Source organism: Rhea pennata, chromosome Z, assembly GCF_028389875.1.
Source record: "Rhea pennata isolate bPtePen1 chromosome Z, bPtePen1.pri, whole genome shotgun sequence".
Taxonomy (NCBI): Eukaryota; Metazoa; Chordata; class Aves; order Rheiformes; family Rheidae; genus Rhea; species Rhea pennata.
In genome coordinates, this window is record NC_084702.1 from 79399350 (window position 1) to 79418366 (window position 19017).

At 41.8% G+C, this 19017-nt stretch overlaps 1 protein-coding gene across 1 annotated transcript; it reads right to left on the reverse strand.

The window, feature by feature from the left end:
• Nucleotides 1-1122: 1122 nt before the first annotated feature.
• Nucleotides 1123-19017, reverse strand: CFAP53 (cilia and flagella associated protein 53). Its single transcript, XM_062600048.1, has 8 exons — nt 18937-19017; nt 18253-18482; nt 15993-16166; nt 7492-7795; nt 4387-4605; nt 3787-4003; nt 3186-3288; nt 1123-1670 (listed from the first exon to the last, which is right to left on the reverse strand). Exons 1-8 carry the CDS (start codon nt 19009-19011, stop codon nt 1436-1438), a joined length of 1557 nt encoding a protein of 518 aa, XP_062456032.1. The 5' UTR covers nt 19012-19017; the 3' UTR covers nt 1123-1435.

Below are 19017 nucleotides of genomic sequence, written 5' to 3' on the forward strand. Positions count from 1 at the left end.
AGTTCGTCAGCTCAGTGCCTGCTATGAGCTGAGGTGATGAGGTGACTGCACGGGTAGTTTGTTCCTGACCGCTGCCAGCCGTTCAGACCTTTATCAGCTTCTCCGTGCATCTGTTCACGCTCCCACCCAGCCAACGCATGAGAATCCCGGTCCTTGCAAACAGGCAGCTAAACACCGAAAAGGGAAGAGAAGGAATGTATCTGAAAGGAGGAGGAGGAAGAAGGTAGAGGAAGTGCCTAGGTAGGGATGGGAGTTGAAGAAGAAAGGGTTAAAAAGCAGAGGCTGGAGGAGAGATGGAAAAAGCTGAAAAGCTGAGAGAAGAGAGAAAAGTATTTACAGACATGCAGCACCAAAGGCTCAAATGGAAAAACGTGAGAAAGATTAAACATTTCAGGATGCCACAAAGGCCATTAGCAGGAAAAGAATGAGGTTATAAATGGATTCTTCACTTCTCTCCTCCTAAAAGCAAAGAGGGAAAAAAAAAAAGAAAAATATTGCAGGGAGCTGGTAGAGGCTAATACCATGGGGGAGAAAGTGGGTTGTTCTCACCCATCCTCCCTGTGTCACCCTCTGCTCCTCCTGCCTAAAGGGAGATCTGGGTCCTTACCGTGGGAGAGCTGAGGGCGGGGAGGGCTGCAAGGATGTGTCCCTTCTCCCCCCTCCCCAGACCTTCATGTTAACATCTGGCCACTTTGTGTTGCTTTGTTTTAAAACTTTTGTTAGTGCCCTGACACTCCACCCCCCACCCCATTCCACGTGTGTTCAAACTATGACACTGGTGACAATTTAAGACAGTCCAAAGATGCAGGCTTGCCACCAACAGGATAAAGAATAACCTCCTTTTGAAAAAGGAAAAAAAAAAAATGACCTTAGTCCTGCACAAGTAAACAAGTAAATCTGTCCGAACAGACACCTCAGAGACTAGCTTAGGAAATCTGATATCCCACAGACCATTCAAAAGCTATCGAATACATACAAAGTTATATTTGTTCTTTACTGCCTAATCACAGTAAAATAGAGTCATCATTTTGTATTTAACCAGGAAAGTGAAGATGTGTCACCAAGTGCCTTTTGCCTAAATACAAAAAGTTTGCAAATATTTGCTGTTTGAAAGGCATTTTAATAAGTCTGTTGAAAGTCTTCTACAAGAAGATTTTAAGGAATGCCTGCATATCATTCATGCCATAATAATAAGAATTGTACTGTGGAGAATGTACAATGTTCTTATATTAAAAATGTCAAACACTTTGATTTGGATCAATCATTCTGTCAAAGAAAATCCAGTAAGGAGAAAATAACCTTTAAAATACCGCATTTCTTCTATTTGCCAGTGAAATACTTTGAGCATAACAGGGGAGAGGGACTTCCTAATTAGCATCGGTTATAAACACCCTTAGAAAATGTTTTTAAATGCAGTCGAGAGTGAGCTAAAATGTCATAAGCGATCTTGCGTGCTAGATGTGAGTCTCCTTCTCAAGGGATGGGTTTCTGCTAGTGTCACAGAAGGCTGTGCTAGAATATCTTGTATTCTTTCTTGGTAAGCTCTCTCTGCTGCCAGGGCTGCTTCGTATTCTCGGTGCTTCTCTTCTTCCTCAGCATCACGGGCTTGTTGTTGATAGGCAATTTGAGCCTTGAGTTGCTCTTGGTATTCTTTTGCTTCTTTTACTTTTCTGGAAATTAAATATGAATAGCTTATTTATTAAAAATAATAAATTGTGTTTTTATCTGTTAACGTGCAACCTTAGACTAAAGAACTATTCAAAATGCCTATTAGGAGTTAACAGTAACTGCTACTCTATTAAACAAATGCGACATTGTTAATTAACCAGAAGTTCTTTGGAGCATGAATTGTATTCTGTTGTCTCTTATAAAGCAGACTGCAAAAACCAGTGCTTAACAACAAAACCAAAAACCAAAAAGCAAGGCAAAACAAAAGCCAGAAGAACCCCTTGTGATCAGCATGCTTTCTCTGCCCATCCTAGGGGCAATGAGAAGACAGAACAAGCACGTCAGGTTTCAGCCCTTTCCTAGCTGTGGCTCACTGCTGTGGCATCCTCACACCCAGTTTCCACTCCCTCGCTCAGAAGATAATGACAACCCACTTCCGACAGGGAAGGCAGGGTGCAGGCTCCTGCTGCAGCACTCTGCTGATATGCCAGGAAAAGGCTGTCAGAAGAAATCATCCTTCCACTCTACCTCCAGAACCGCGTGTTACTTTCACTACCCGCTGGAGGGACAGTGGACGTCTACCTACGTGCTCAGGCGCTTTGAGAGCAGAAATCACATAGACGCTTTAAATACCAGCAGCCTACTCAAAACTTACCTGCAAACACAACAGAGGCTGAACCACGTGGCACTTAACTGACACCACCAAATGCCATCTTTGCTACAAAGTGAAGCATATCCAAAGTGAAGCCTGGTGTGTTTACTTCCACAGGGCAAGATTTCTGCCATACCCAAGAGATTGTTACTGATAAAACTATCAGAGGTGCAACAGATACTAGCTCTGGAAGGAGCTACCTGCTTACCTCCTGCTGGCATGTGCCGGGAACGGGCAGAAGCACCAAATGGTATTTGAATGAATGAAATAAAGGTGCTTTGCCCTAGGTTTGGCATGACACCCAGAGGTACATTTGAGCTACTGCGAATAACAATATTTCTGCCTTGAGGAATAGCAAGGCAATGAGAAGCCCGTAGAGCAGGGTGATGTGTGCTAGTCAGTCATTTTTGTGGCTGACTGTATTATTATTCAAGGGAGGTGTGTGGGTGGAGTTCAGCAATAAGCCTGAACGCCCAAATTCTCCTAGGTAAGTAATGAACTAACCTTTCATTAAACCCACCTCCCCAAACCTCAGCCACTCCTACTAAGAGCTCGGAGTAGCAGGGGATGTGTTTACTAAACATGATCCATGTAAGTCACCTGATGGTCCAGAGAGTCCAAAACAAGTATATGCAATGAAACACCATTATGTATACAATGAGATCAGAATTGGTAATCTAATATCAACTGCAATATAATTGGGCTGCTACTGAGCAGTTTGGAGCTGTTGGTTTTGTAGCAGAGCCTCTCTATACAGAAGCAAGCCAAATGCTCACTTGTATAGTTAGCTGAAAAGGAGAATTAGTCAACTTGTTTAAAAGGTTGGCCTGCAATGAAAGGAACCAACAGCATGAAAGAAAAATACCTTGCATATTTTTCTTCTTCTATACGTTTGAGTTCCGTGATTGCTTCAGCTAATAGCTTCTTTTCTTGGGCAAGTTCTTCCTGCTCCTTTGCATTTCTCTCCACTGCAAAAAATAAAAAAAATACTTTTAGAAGATACTTACTTAGTCGTGATAAGCTTGAAGGGACAGTGAGATTGTTTTCAAGCCAAGTGGCCTAAATAGCAAGCCTGAGCTTTGTTGTTTCTGGAGAGGCACACAAACAATAGGAAGGATATTCTCAGTCTATTTGGTTTTCATCGCTAAGAAAAGATTTCACATACAGAACTTCATAAGAAGAAGAATGTAATTAATAATAATGATTGCATGCTCATGCAATCCTTACTTTACTAATCTTTGTTCTGGTAATAGCAGTGAGAAATCAGTGTAAGGCTGCCCATCGGAGTAAAGTTTCAGGAGCAGATTCAGAGACAATAACACTGTTGTACACTCATCCATGCAGCCCATGCACACCAGGCCAGACAGTCTTCCCAGAAGCGGTGTGTTGTACTCCCTCTGCCAAGACTTGCACTCACATAGCAAGAGCCCCGTTCGGTGCACAGACAGGGAGCTGTTACTACTTACGCTTCTCTTCAATTTGCAGTTGTCTGGTATCCAGGACATCCTTCAGTAGCTGCTTTCTAGCTTCCTTTTCTAATCGTAATTGCTCAGCCTTCTTGGCCCAAGCCTTCGCCATCTCTTCATTCAGGAGCTTGTCCGCTTCTTTTTCTCGCTGTTTTTCCTCCTCCAGCTGTTGCGCCAGGTGTGCCCAGTAAGTCTGCTGCTCCTTGAAAAGCTCTTGCTGCAAACACATGGTCATTTACAGATCTGAGTGAACAAGTTCAATCAGACATTTCAAAAAAGCAAACAGAAATGTTGGTTTGCAGTCAAAGTGGAAACCAGGGCTGGGAACGGAGATCTCTGCAGAGCCCTGTCGCAGAAAGAGCTGTGAGAATCTGTCCCCAGGATCTGTCTGGCCAAAAGCTGATGCCTGACGAACAGCACGAGAGCCAAACAAACACAGTGACAGACAGTTGTGCTCTGCTCCTAGCAGTTGGGCTGCCTATGGCACAGAAATACAGCACACGCTTTCCACAGCTGTCCAGACTACTTCACCCCACCTATATTAGAAGTCATGGGGGCCAATGGAGTTTTAAATATCAGCTCTGCTAAATTTGCTCTTACTTTTCTTTTTGTTTTATCCTCAGTGCCTCCCTGGGATTCCTGAAGAGTTTCTTCTAGGATCTTCATCTCTAGGGCAAGTTCCTCCTGTTTTTCTTCATTAAGACGCTTCATTTTGTCCTGGGCTGCACTGACCAACATGTCCCTGTGTTCCTTCTGCTTCTGCAATTTCTCCATCTGAAGTCGTTCATTTTCTAGTTTAAGCAGTTGCTTTTCTTCTTCCTACAATAATAAAAAGAGCCAACTTGCAAAACATCGTATGACTTCAAACAAATGATAGGCAGGATTCATTTAATTGAAACACAGAAGAGAGAAGATAAATATTAAAAACCTTTCTTGCTGACATTAGAGGATTTTGGAATTATTAGTGTCATCTGTTAGAGTTGTTAAAGCATGAACATTTTAGCATATCATTCATTAGAATTCAGGATTTTCTCTTTAATTATCACGTGCTTCATATCAAAATACTGGAATGCCTGACACTCTCTAAACACGCCAAGGGGACAGAGTCATCTCTTCAGAGAAATTAATAGAATTGCAACGCATATGATCCATATCCAAGTCCTTATACCCAGCCATAACCACCAACCAATAGCACAGCCATGCTCTCCTTGCTATAACTGTGTATATTATATATGCTATATATGTTGATGGATGTTACAGATATATAGATATATACAAAAGATTATTTAACCAAAAAATACCACATAGAATCAATAAAATAACTTAGTATAATTCCTGAACATCTTGCATTTGAATACGTTTACAAGCACAACTGCACTCAAACATCATAGTGACACAGTATGGAGCCATCATTGTCTTACCTACAGGTCTCAGAAACCATATCTTAGCTGTCTTGAGGGTACTTGCAGTTTTTTGTTAACCTAGTTTTAAATGAAATAACTCTTTCATAATGTGAATAAATCTCTTAAAATGCATCAGCAGGTTTGTTATAAACAGCCTTTCTAATCTTTTCCATATGGAATGATAAGCTGCACTTCCTAAGGAACATAACTTGCTCTGCTGGACACAAAACACCCACCCTGATTCTTGCAGGGTTTCAAAGCCAAAGCTGACACTGCTGTCTTCCCAGGGTGGTTGGCAGAGGCTCTGTCTGTAAGGCCAGATTCACTTTCAGAAGCTGGTAAAACAGCTTTGAAACTCACTGTGGTTTGAGCCACTGAATAAGTAATCTAGAAGACTTTGAACAGTACAGAAGGAAAGAAGGTGGGAATGGTTAGCAAACTACTGAAGAAGTTTGCAATATGGCAAACGTGTCTTTGGCTGAATCCTGACACCAGTGGAGTTGCATGAGAATTGCGAAGGATCCTCTGTGCTTTTCCTATGAAAGTTTATGTGATGTGTTAATACAATGTTGTAAATGTGCAAAGAAATTGTTACCAATAATCCTTCTGCAAGCCAGGACTGAAGTGCCATGGCAAAAACTTGTCTGGCGCTTGTGTGGTTACAGTCATGAAAGCAAGTTTTCCTTCCTTAAATAAGCTATTTCCATTGCAACAACCAGCAGAAAGCAGCTATACACAGACACGCTTAGCTGTCCACTGCCTGTCCTTAACTGATGAAACCTCTGATCATTAGAGGCTACAGACTCTGCTGACACTTGTAATGCAGCCACCTGTCACATCGCTCTTTGTGGAAAAAAGATTACACCCTATTTTCAAAACAGAAACTCTCCTTCATGGATTCTTTGAAAAGTTTTTTTCAGAGATTATACCATTTTACCAGAATTGCTCAAGGCAGTCATCTATAAGGGAAGCTACAAAGTCTTCTGTTCCAGTATCATTTTTCTGAAAAGGCCAGTTAAATCTTTTTTTGCCCAAGAGGATTGGCAGTGCCTTAGAAGTTGTTAGAAGAAAAGAATTTTCTTCTGTATGTTGTTAAACAATGAAACATTGCAGTCTAGCTTGTGATAAGGACTCTGCTCTTTTACAGCCAAGATCTCCAGAGCTTGAGATTCGTTACTGTCATTATTTCTAAAAAGCAGTGGAGTTCACACCTTGACAATACCAGCTTTGAACGCCTCGGAGTACCCTGCGCGATCGTTTGATTGCTACACGTGAACAGCAGCAACGCGAGTACCACTGACACAGGCTATCTAAAAAGTGAAGACCAAGTCTGAACCAAACAGCGTCACGTAACTCATCAAGTCAAGGCAGAGTACTCTGAATTTGTGAGCTCAAAAAGTTAATGCAACTAAGCCAAGCCTACACTAGAGGAAGATGAGAAAAGAGGGCAGTGGCTGCAACAGTTGAGCTAAATAAGTTGAGTATTTCCCATGATGTGGCACCTGCCACCAGCTAGATCTAACGGGTGAAAAAGCTTTGGCATTGCTTGCCACCTGGTATCTGTTAAAGGCTGAGCTTTAAAAATGGGTGTAGATTCTGAAATTCATCCAGCTGCGGTGTCTACACCTGCAAAACATTGCTGCCTACGTTAGTGACCACAGAATGGTGCAATGCAACCACGTAACCATGAGAAATGGAAGTATGAGCAAGCAAAGCCTCATCACATAAGCAGTTGGATTTTTCATACACACACAAGCACGCCCTTCCTCATAGCTATGTGTGTGTCAGGGCTCCATGTACCCCAACCTCTCCTCGCTCGAGGGCTTGACTGCCTGTGCTCCAGCCAGCTGCAGCACCCGCCTTGGATCAGACTGCTGGGAAAGAGCGGGCTGAGAATGAGCTGGGAGCTGCAGTTCGGCTCAGTGGCTCACCCTGAGACCTGGGGTGCATTGCAGCTGGCACGCAAGGGTCTCCAGCTATCGCACTGGAAACTGGACATCAGAAAATTGCAGAGAAGTCCAGCAAAAGCTGAAAAACGTTTCAGTTTCCCACAAAGGCTCCCCAAGGCTTTGAATGCTATAAATCCATTACATGCTAAATTTCAAGAGATGTGTTTCCCTCTGTAAACAGGAGTGTATTTGCCACGGCTCTGGAAAAGAGGCTTAGCATAATAGCAGGGTCTCAGATACTAATGGAATCAGTGAAAATACAAATAAGGCAGGGATTAATCTAAATGTCTAGTAAGCCTGTCATTAGGAGGGCCTTTCGGAGGCCGCTGAATTGAGAATGATATGGAAATTACCAGCAAGCGAGCCTCCTCTTCTTTCAGCCGCTTTGTTTCCTCTCTGTGAGCGTTCAGCACAGCTACCTGGGCTCCGAGCACGCTCAGCACCTCTCGATGTTGTTCTGCAGCTTTCTGCATATCCACTGCCTCCTGTTTTTCCTTGGCCAACCTGTCCTCTTCCCAAAGCTCGGCAAACATTTGCTCCTCCTTCTGCTGCTGCTTTTTCAATTCCTCCTTAAGAGCTATCTGGGCCCGTCGGTCTGCACACACTTCCCTCTGGTGCTTCTGCACCCACCGCGTGCGAAACTCCTCACATTGTTCTCTGAATGGCAAAACAAGAAGTAAAACCAAGTAATAACAATCAAGTCTGGCGGTGTGTGAAAGATGGACGGTCCCACACTCATAACTGCGCATAGGATTGCAGCTCAGGATGTCAACATCTACACCCGGTCCAATGTTGACTCCTGGGGAATCCTAAGGAGTCGCAGAGAGTCTGTTTTGATGGGGATTTTGACATATAAGGAGTTGAAGAGCAGGTCCTGTATTTTCATTTCTGTTTATATATATTTAACATTACACACATTCCAACATTTAAATTGTTCTTTACGCAAATGAAGACTTAGACTGAGACTACCAGTCACTCGAAAGCTCCGTCACATTCAGAAACTGCTCTGAGAGCAGAAATTTATGGTACACTGTTAAACAGCAGCCACTAGAATTTTATTAATTTTGTATGAAGTTTTGTGGGATAGTTCATAAAAATTGCAGTAAAACCCTGGAGAAGCTAGTAACTCATCAAACAAGTAATATAGCTTTTAGTTTTCATTTACTCTCTGCAACAGGATTGCATAGGTGTGAATATTTACCTTCAGTTGAAGAACATGCAACTATTTACAGACTCTGTCTGCTTTCATTTTTACAAACAAAGCAGTATGTAGATCAACATATGCATTCAAATTAAATTTCGTTTGAACAGCATATAAGCATTTTTAATTTGATTCTTTAAAGAGAACAGAGATTTTTATAAAGTGAAAAGATGAAAGGAACAGATAACGGAGAGTATCTATAAGCATTAAGGATGTGTGATAAGCACACGTGCATGCTGTGAAGTAAAAAAATCTCAAATTATTTCATGCTGAATGAAACCATCTTCTAAGGATTGCTGCAATGCTATTTAAGAATTCATAGCAGGCATCACAAGAAATCGTTGATTGAATCTGGAACCATTGTGTGACAGCAGGAGTTATTTGTACAAAGTGAAATATTTTTACTTCATGCAATGTTAATCTGACAATTCTATAGAGCAAAAATATTAAATATTCATCAAGCAACCGTCTCATAGTATTATAGTTCTCAGCATCAGGTTGGTTATTTAATGTCTGTAACTACAACAAAACAAAATCTGAATGAATTCCATTACCCAAGATTTTTTTAAAAAAAATTTAAAAGAAAAATTAAATTTGCCACCACTGAAATAAGACTTTCAGCATTTTACTTTTTCGTACCCCATGGCTCTGCTAAGGATCTGCCTTTGCAGTCTGTTCCTCTGCAGGACAGGTACCCCTGCAGGCCTGGAGTCGAGCACAAACCATCCCAGTGACCCCTCCGCAGGGTGGCAGGAATTCCCTGAACACATATGGGGATGTAGGACCTCCCAAACCATAAGGCAATGAGGCAAATGGGGCAAGTGTTTAGCAACATAGGATGAGACTGTTGGTCTATAACTCACTTCTGCCCTGATAACTAGCACCAAGGTTTTGCCACAGCCTAGAAATACTGGGCTCTTTACCGGACAGCACTGTTTGACCACCTCCCACTCACCTCTTGCTAGCAAGCACAGGAGGAGCACAGCTCCCAGCCTCATCGGCCCTTGTCTCAACCACCTATTAATGTGTAGAGATGATTTCCTGGATTACAGGACCTGCCAAAGCTTTATCATTAAAGCGCCAGCTTAAGCCAGCCAATAAAAATAAGTTAGGACCTACGAACTGCAAAGAGCGTTTCCCCAAGTGACCCTCTTCCCACGCAGAAGAGGCTGAAGGGGCTGCTGACAGTTAGCGCCGGGAGCCAGCCTGACCCCGCTCTCAGCGTCACTGGGAGCCACCCAACAGGTCCGACCTACAGCGGAGGGCTGCAAAAGCAGAACCGAGACTGCGGAGGGGAGGGATTGCTACACCTTGCTGTCGCTTGGTGCTCCACGAGGGAGATCCAGCCAAACAGCACCAGCCAGGACCTGTAATTTCACGCAAAAGCAGAAGCCTCGCCCCGTTTTTCTGCCCGACAGCATCCACTGCTTTCTGCCTCGTGGTTCGGCCGTAAGCTGCTGGGCCCAGGGGTGCTTCTCTTTTCATTTGCCATTTGTAAGGCGCCTAATGCAACAGAGGCTGCGGTGAAAGGCGCTAAGCACAGTACGCGAGCGGTAAGAAGGGGAGCAGTGCCATGGAAACAAAGTTTGCATTTTGCTCAATATCCAGAAGGCATTTCTAGCCTCTTAACCGTTTCTAACTGAGAAAAAAAAATAGTAATTTGTCACATTCGCTTTCACCAACATCAAGCCTCTATAAAATAAAACCTCCTACAGACAGCACGTTTATCCCCCAATCCTAGGACACTGCCTCCTCTAACCAAACGTTGGTCCAACTTCTGCGTAGAAGTTGATGGTGATTAGAGATGACAATATTAATCAGCATTCATGAAGAATATATTTCTAAAATGTTCCGAGGAAAGCGTATCATTCTTCTGATTTGAAGTCTCATACTGTTAGAAATAACTATATTACCTCAACACAATGGGTTCAAAGTTCCCTGAGCAGCTGAAGGAATACAAAAATCAGTTACTCTTTTTCAGGATTTTAAGCTAACCTCAATGTAATTGAATTCTCAGAGGGGAAGAGAAGTTAAATGAATAACAGTTTGGCACAGCTAGAATTTTAATATAAAATAACTCTGTAATTGCTTGATTTCATCAAAATAATTCCTTCCAAGCAGCTTTTAAAGCAATCTATAAACATCTGCTCCCCCAGATGGCTGTTTCTACTCCTCACTTTGCTAACCTAAGCTTCTTAACATTCAAATTCTGGCCTCCACATAGTCATCTCCCAAAGACAGAAACTACATTTATCCCAACTCCCCACTCCCAGTTATTTATTCATTTTATAGCTGTGGTACAAAGTTGCTGTGATAACAACAGTCTCCATATGGATGCTTCTGATGTTATTGTGATAAAAAGCATGTACTATGTGTTTTATGCACATTTTAAGACACTAATTTTCTTCAAATATATCATTAAGGAACATCCCCTCAAACTAACACTGACCAGGTATTTTTGGCAACCAGACTAGTTGTAGCCCTCCACAAAACAGCTATGAATACCAGCAGGACTCGGCCAGTTCAAGCACTGTGCTTTGTTGCCTCCTGACAACAAAGACCTTTCCTGGCCAATACCCATACTGAAAAGCAGTTCCATACATACCCCCAGGTTACAGCTGCAAACCTGGCCTGCAAGGCTGGTAAAAAAGCTGCCTCTTGATAGCCTGGAGTAATGTACTGGAGTGCTGTACGCTATATATTCTTATATAAGTATTCCCATATAAGTATTCCTATACCCTAGGTTTAACAATCAATACCTGCAAAAGAATGGAGTACCTTGCTTAAAGTTAAGAGAAATATGAAGTCTGTAATAGATGTTAGAGAGAGAATCAACAGAGTTGTAAAATTATAAGACAGAGGAACAGAAAATCATGTGCACACCTAGCTATGACTGGAATGACCTCCTGGGGTTCCTCTGAGTGTGCCCTAGATGACAGACCGTAAGGCATTTGCAGGTTTCTGGTTGTGGATCCAGTTCTTCTGTAAGCTCCTGCTCTGTAACTCACGGTCATGCACAAGCATCCACAATGTGAACGCTTCCTACTTCCCCCTAATAACCCAAACCTATCAAAGACAGATGGCCAAAATTCAAATCTTCTCTTCCCACCTCCCCCCAGAATGGTTCCTTAATCCTTATCTCATTTGGGAAGGAATTTTGACCTTCTCCCCATCCATCCATTCTCTCCCAACCACACACCCATTCTGCTTTGGGCATAGCTAGTTCCAGGTGGCAGCAGATAAATGACTGATTTCCATATAGCTCTCTAATAGCACTTCATACAACGACGTAAGATCAGCAGTCCATCCAGCCCCATGCTCTATCTCTGCTGGCAGCAACAGGATGTGCCACTTAGGGAGAGCCCACAAATCTGGCCACACTGTGGTCCATTACCTCTCAGTTCCCCAGCATCCAGAACTGTTGTATTAACAATATCTGTGGGTACTTCGCATCCCTGTGTGTTCCCTTTACTATCTATGTTCTGTAGTCCATCACTTTGCCTCATCTCTCTTTGAACCTACTGTTCACAACTACCCCCACAACATCCTGCTGCATGGACGTTCAGGCTCCTCTGGGCCTCTCAGGTGCATGCCAAGGAGTCCAGGTGACACATCGACTTGTATTCTGGATCTCATGCTTTTTTTACATTTACTTCAAAATGACCTAGTTCCAACATATTGACTGTACATTCTTTTCCGCTTTAATACAGTAAAATAAATTGTTATCAGCTTTTAACAACCTTTTTAAAAGGTACTTTCATAACCCTTTTTAAACCTTTTAACTTCTTCTTCACGTATGACCTGCCATGTTTCATGAGCTTTTCCTGCTCTCTCCATATGGGCAAATGTTCCATATTTCAGTGCTAGCCTTTTCCCACTAACAGCCTCCTTAATATTTCTACTGAGCCATGTAGGGAGGGACTTCCTTGAACAGCCTTGTTTTCTTTTCAAATTATATTTCACTTCAGCTTCTAGTATTTTTGAACAACCTCCAAATTGCTTGTAGGCTTCTTGCTTTTTAGACTGCTTGTTTTAAAGGAGTTTTTTTGGGGGGGTGGGTGGTTTTTTTTAAATTAATTACCCCATTTTGACATACTTCCCGTTCTTGAAGTTGAGTATGATGCACTGGATTTATCTGGCTTGCCCTTTCCTGCTCCAACATACTACAGGATACATTCAGAATTGTATTGTGATTGCTAATAAAGACTGGCTATCCCACCAAAATCCCTGAACTAGAACCAAATTCTGAACATCATCTTTTCTCATGGGGATAAGGTTAGTTTTCTTTGAAGCATTTATTGCAGCCATAAAATCATGTAATAGCAGAGGTTGGAAGGGACCTCTGTAGGTCATCCGGCCCAACTCCCCGCTCAAAGCTGGGCCATAAATTTTTCTACATTGTATAATTGGTGATACTGGGATTTAGCCTTTTGACAGGTCTTATTTTAGACCAGATATAATGGCAAATAAATCACTGAGTTAATAAAAGACAGGGGGAGGGGATATCTGCTCCTCTGCTTTGAAGGATACTACAGGCACACTAACTCAGAATAAACGATATCTCAGGAAAGACAATTTACTCATGTAATTGAAAGTACCAGTGACATATTTAAAACTGCTTTAAACCAATACTTTTTAACCAACACTAGGACCCAGAACAGCAGAGCTTAGTATCACTGTGAATTATAAGGACCTTCCAGAGACACGAGGAGGTCATGCTGCAATGTTTACCAATTCTTCAAACACTTCATTCTTCCACATGTTCCCTTCACTTTCCATCTCATCCCAAACTCATGCAGATGATGGGATAACTAGGAGAAAGTGCTGCCAGCAACAGATATCTTAGAATATCTGAAACAAAGGGACTTGCCCAGCAAGTGACCAAGCTCTCTCACCCTACCAAGCTGGGAATTTGCAGAGGTGCAGATCAGACTTGCATTATGCTATCTGGCACATAGAGAATGCCAGCAATCAGTGGCTGCAAAAAGCGCATGTTAAGGTCATATATGTTAAGGCAGGGCACACACATGGCATCACATGGGTAAAGAGCACCTAAAAGGGCAGCATCTCCTGCCACAGTGGGTGCAGACATCTCTTCTAGCTGCAGCAGCCTCTGCATCCAGGTCAGCATAAGGCCTGCTTGCAAGCACAGGGCTTCTCCTTGAATATATACCCCTAAGGAGACACATAAGAGGTAGAAACAGCGCAAGCAACAAAAAACTGCAAGAAGCGATTCACTGATACACTAGCAGCAAAAAGAAGTTCAAGAAAAATGCAGATCCACTGACAGATAGAGATATAACCTAATGATGAACAATACAGAGAAAGTGGAAGAACTCAATGCCTTCAGCCTCAGTCTCCTGTGCAGCAGAGTCCGCTCCTAGACCTCTGCATGGACCAGCAGAGTTTGGGAAAGAAAGGGACAAGTAGCAGCAGGGAATAACAGGTTTGGGCTGACTTAAAGATGATTTATATAGTTAGATATTAGATTCTAATTAGAATGGTAACCTCTGTCACCACCCTAGATTTTTTTTTTCAGTGAGAAACTGAAGAAGAAGAAAAGGCTTTAAAAATGTTACTAAGCACGTACATGAAGAAAGATAATCTGGCTTCATAAGGAGAGGTCAACAGAGAAGTCAAACTCACCAACTAGCTTTATTATACTTTTTTTTATAGGGTCCGTCACACAAAAGTTGAGAAAGCTGAGATAAAGAGAGAGAAGGGAAGAGAATCTGACTATAGATACATGTTTTCGTTAGGTCAGTACAGTCAAAGTTCTCTGCATCATAGGATGAAAATTCCTCTGCAGGATACTCACCAACTACTGCCACTTTCATGACAGCCATGAAGAAAGATGATTCGGTTGCCTCTAAATCCTCTAAAAAATTGCAACCAGCAGAATGCCAACTGTAAAAGCTCCAGCAACATTTGTACGCTGGGAACTGTGTGGTGTGAATATTGCCCCTATCCAACAGCAGGTTGGGAAAGGTAGAAGGATGATGGACGGATTGTGCGAGACACTGAGTGAGCCACAGATCATTAGAATCGTGTCAGGAAGAACAGCAACCAGAGATATTAAGACAGGTAACTGCAGCATGCAATTTTAAGTACATACTACCAGAGGGTGGGATTCACTGGTAGAATTCATTTTACGATTGAAACATCTAAAATAAGGCATCTAAAATGCTAATCTACATGTAAGCCCAGTGGCTAAATTCCTATTCTAGTCAATGGGGATCTCATCAATACAGTTAGTAGAGTTTAGGGTGCAGCTCAGCTGCCAAATCAGCATACGTCTACTGCAGGGTGTGCTTAGGCTTCTCTAACTGTCTCAATCTCAACAGAGATCTACTGAGAAGAACAGGATTTTAGATATCCAGTGAATATCCACAAAAATACCGACACTTAGACACCTACTTTTAGGTTTCTTAATCTCAGGCCAAATCCCTTCCTTGCTGTGCGAGACTGGCTACAAGAATAAAGTAAAGGGCACTCCAGAAATGTCTCCACTAAACTATCTTAAAAGTGAATTTTAATCATTTTGTGTTAAGGATAGTGAACAAGCTGTAAATTGAGGGCCACATCTTCAAGCCAGCATGAAAATTCAGAACTGCATACACTGCCTCAACATCTATCTCAGTCAATAAAAACACATTTAAGAAAAGGACATTTATTTGTCAAATTAGGTAGTCAGAGTTTATGCATAAGTCAAACGTAATACCCCATCCCCTCCACAGTAAGGAATGGGGGCTGTGAATTTCTATACCACTGTAGGAGGCTTGGGAAGGATTCTTCAAATTATGATAATTAAATTGCACTAGTAGTATTTTCATCCCTTCCTAAGAAAACCAGATTTCCAAGACCTGAACAAGTCAGATTTCATGCTGAGGCCTCAGGGCCTGATAAGCAGCTACAAATCTTAATGATTTCAAAGAAAATTGCCAAGCTCAATATCCCAGAAGATTTGACTCAGAACTTCAGTTTGCATTAAAACTTTACCTTTAACTAGAACTCTTGAAAAGTGTACAACAAATACAAAATGTCTTTTTAGAAGATCCTTTAAAAATTAAGATTGTCCATATATTCAGTTTAATAAGCACATTTAGGCCAAATTAAGTTTCCACGAGCTCCTTTTACTCTCAAAAGATAAAGTAGCAATAGAGCTCCATGTGTCAACAAGAAGCTAGAAAAACAGCTGATTTGGCAGGGGAAAGTGCAGGGATACTCACACAGGACAAAGGTTTCCACTTGGAAGAATCTTTTCATGATATCTCAACACTTAAATAATGGAGACAGGGCAGCCCTATGTACCTGTTGCTTTCTTCACTATTAATGAGGAGTTTTGTTCACAGACTTCACTGAGCATTACAGCACTGCAGACTGGGCTCCTGGTCTCTGACGCTGCATCTCTCTAATAAAAATCAGGACTACAATCCGGTCCAATGTATGCAAATTCCCTGAGACCTTTCGACTTTTGGCAAGCAGTCAAGTGGGCAAAGCTTGCATACCACTATCCAAACCACTTTAACTTTGTATTTATCATTTCAATCACATGTACCTTTCCTTCCTGAATATAACGTCACCTGCTTCTTATATTGCCTCTTTGTATTTACTTACCTAAATTCTATTTAATAAGATATTTTATGGAGATACCTGAATTGCTGCTCTCGTTTTTCGGTAACCAGTTTTTGTCTTTCTTGCTCTCTCTTCTCTCTCAGCGATTTTGCTCGCTCTCTTATTTTCGCTTGTTTTTCCAGGACTGTTTCTTCAAGTGACTCCATCTCAGTGAAGTACCGATTTTCCTCTGATTCCAGAAGTTCACGAAGCCTATAATGAAGAAAACATTCTAATAAAAGCTAAAACAACCTTCTCTGTCAATTGGTAAATTTTTAATTTACTTATTGTGAATGCAAACAGACTGAAGCAATTCTCCCTAGACATCGCCCAGAAGAATCTCTGCTCAATACATAAAGAAAAATCCTATTACATATAATCAAGAGAAGTAGGTACCTCAAATGTTAGTTTTCTTATGGGGTAGCAAATCCTATCAGCACACTGATGAATCTGTACTTCCACTCCATAGACTTATCTTGATTTTATAACTAAGAATTACAATTCTTTTTTTAAAGTACATTAATATTTCATTTGGAGAGATTTCTCTTTTCATTCGGTTTCACTGATAAGCCAAAGGAATCCTTTTTGCTAACATTATGCTGCTCTGTTTTGGATATATCATTAATCTTTTTATATCTGATACTAGTGTAGCAATAAATAGCTATTAGCTCAACATACAGATTTTTTTATATACATTTTCTTGAAAATGTAAGTAGCATAGTAACAGATAAAGAAATCAGGCAGATCTTAATAAAGCACTGGTCTAAAACACACTGTTAGCAAGTGCAGGCTTGGGCAGTGAAGACTGCTGCTTTGAAAGTTAATATAATTAAATCATGCTGTCACATTTCTCTGTTTTTTAAAGAAAAGGTTCAGAAGCATAATACCAGTGTACCTGTCTAGACCTTTACACTGGGAACTAAATTAAATTCAGGGTTTAAACATCATCGTATGTGAAAAACTATGACCAAACTGAGCTTAAAAAAAAAAAAAAAAAAAGGCTTCTTTAGCAGCCATCAGGCATAGGACGAATACAGTATAAATATGGTGCAAAAAACAAGCAACAAATGGTTAGTAAGCTACTTTCACCACTTCTTGCAAATGCATGAACAAACCCCATATTATAGACTTGAATTTTAGCTCAGATATCATTCCTGTTATGCCACAAGATCCCCTCCATGGACACAGCACTTTTCTATCTTGGTACAATTTAAGCTCCCTATCTTACAAACTTATTTTTAAGGCAGCTTCAGAAATTTTAAACACTTTCTTCTAATTTCTAGGCTGTGTGTGTCATCAGTTGATATCAATTTGATCTTGTACCATTGTCATCCCTCAATTTAATCTTAAATATCACCATTCATCTATCTGTTAATTCTAGCAACGAGAAACTTGGAGTTAAGAACCAGTAACTCAGCAATTCCAGTCCTAATCCCCTCCAGCAAGTCACCCTCACATCTAAGCAAGGGAAAGTCCCTGCTACTGCATGCACTACAGTGCCACAGACCTACCCAGGCACAGCTGGTGGAAGTTAGAGCAGCAAAGCCAAAGACTGACTCATTCTGGAAACCGAATTGCACTTTCTTACTGTATACACACCCGCCGCACTGAGCCGAGTCTCATTGCAAAGACTGTGTGGGGACCTTGAGCAGCTAAATAAGAATGAAATTAGTTTATAATTCCTGTTCTATGAAGGAATGTCAAACCACGATACCAAACTGATAACCTTCGCCGCCACAAAAAACACTTAGCATGAAGGACTGTAAACAAGAAATTCAGCTATATTTCTCAGATCGCTATAGTGAAATTCTAATATGCCTCACCTTTATTATTTTTGCATGACTTCTAAATAATTTTTTTCAACTGCCTGTCCTGCAAACTAAATTTAACGAGGATGTAACCCAACAATTAGAAATTCTAACACTTTTATCAAAGTACTCTTCATTCTCTTTAAAATTTATTTTTCAACAAGTGAAAGTACTAAAATACTATTCTTATTGTTGCATTCGGCAGACATGGCTGTAAATATCATATAGATGGCATCAGCTGCTGTATTTGAATACATATCTCTAGTGATTACTTCAGTCTCTAGAAGTAGTAACTAGAGCCCAGAGGCTCCTGTTTGCTCCAACAGCTTCCACCATCTCCATTACAACAGAGAACAAAGACAGTATCCCGATGCACAGTCTAACATGCAGATCTGAGATTTACTGAATGTTTTTTTTTCCTGTAATCATTCTTCTAAGAATGCAGTGAAATTGAAACTAGTAATGCAGATATTAACTATCTGTGTGTTAACCTCTCTCGCCTCTCTTCAGTCCCAGCCAGATACGCCTGCATTGTCTCATGCACCCTTCTCTGTACGCTGTTGTGTAGTCTTCTGCGTTCACTGTGTTCATGCCACTCATTGATATTGTGATACTTGCTGTACAGCATGGAGAAATCAACATATTTAAGGCGTTCTTTTTCCTTCTCTCTGCAGGCCAAGATAAGTTTTTCACATACATCTTGTTTAGGAGGCTTGGCTCGCTGTAAGAGAAAGCATATTTCAGAGAGAGAAAAAAAATCTGTTCTTCTGTTTGGTTTATTAAATTGAAATTGTGACAAAGGAAGCATGTAACATCAAATGACTGAAGTTCAATGTTACATTAAGGCTAATATTTGGACAAGCTGTGACTGGAAGTGCCCAACACCAGTACAGAGGCACCAAACGGCTTAGGGAGACAGGAATAGCTTGTCGCCCAGGCTTTGGCTTCAGCCTTACCCCACCGCTGCAGCAGCTGTATCAACACCATCACCCGAGAGGGCTGCCACGGCCCGACTTACACAAACATCCCGCCGCCTCCACCCTCAGCACAGCCCCACCGGGCTCAGGGCCCCCTCCTCACACTGCGGCCCCGCTGCGCGCACACAGCACCCGCGCACCCCAGAGGAGCAGCCCCACGGCATGGGGGCGCCGGGGCCTGCCGTCCCCCCCGCTCACCAGCGCCAAGGAGTGCGGGACGAACCCCGCGACCTCGCGGTGCCGCCGGTGCCACTGCGCCTCCGCAGCCTCCATGGCCGC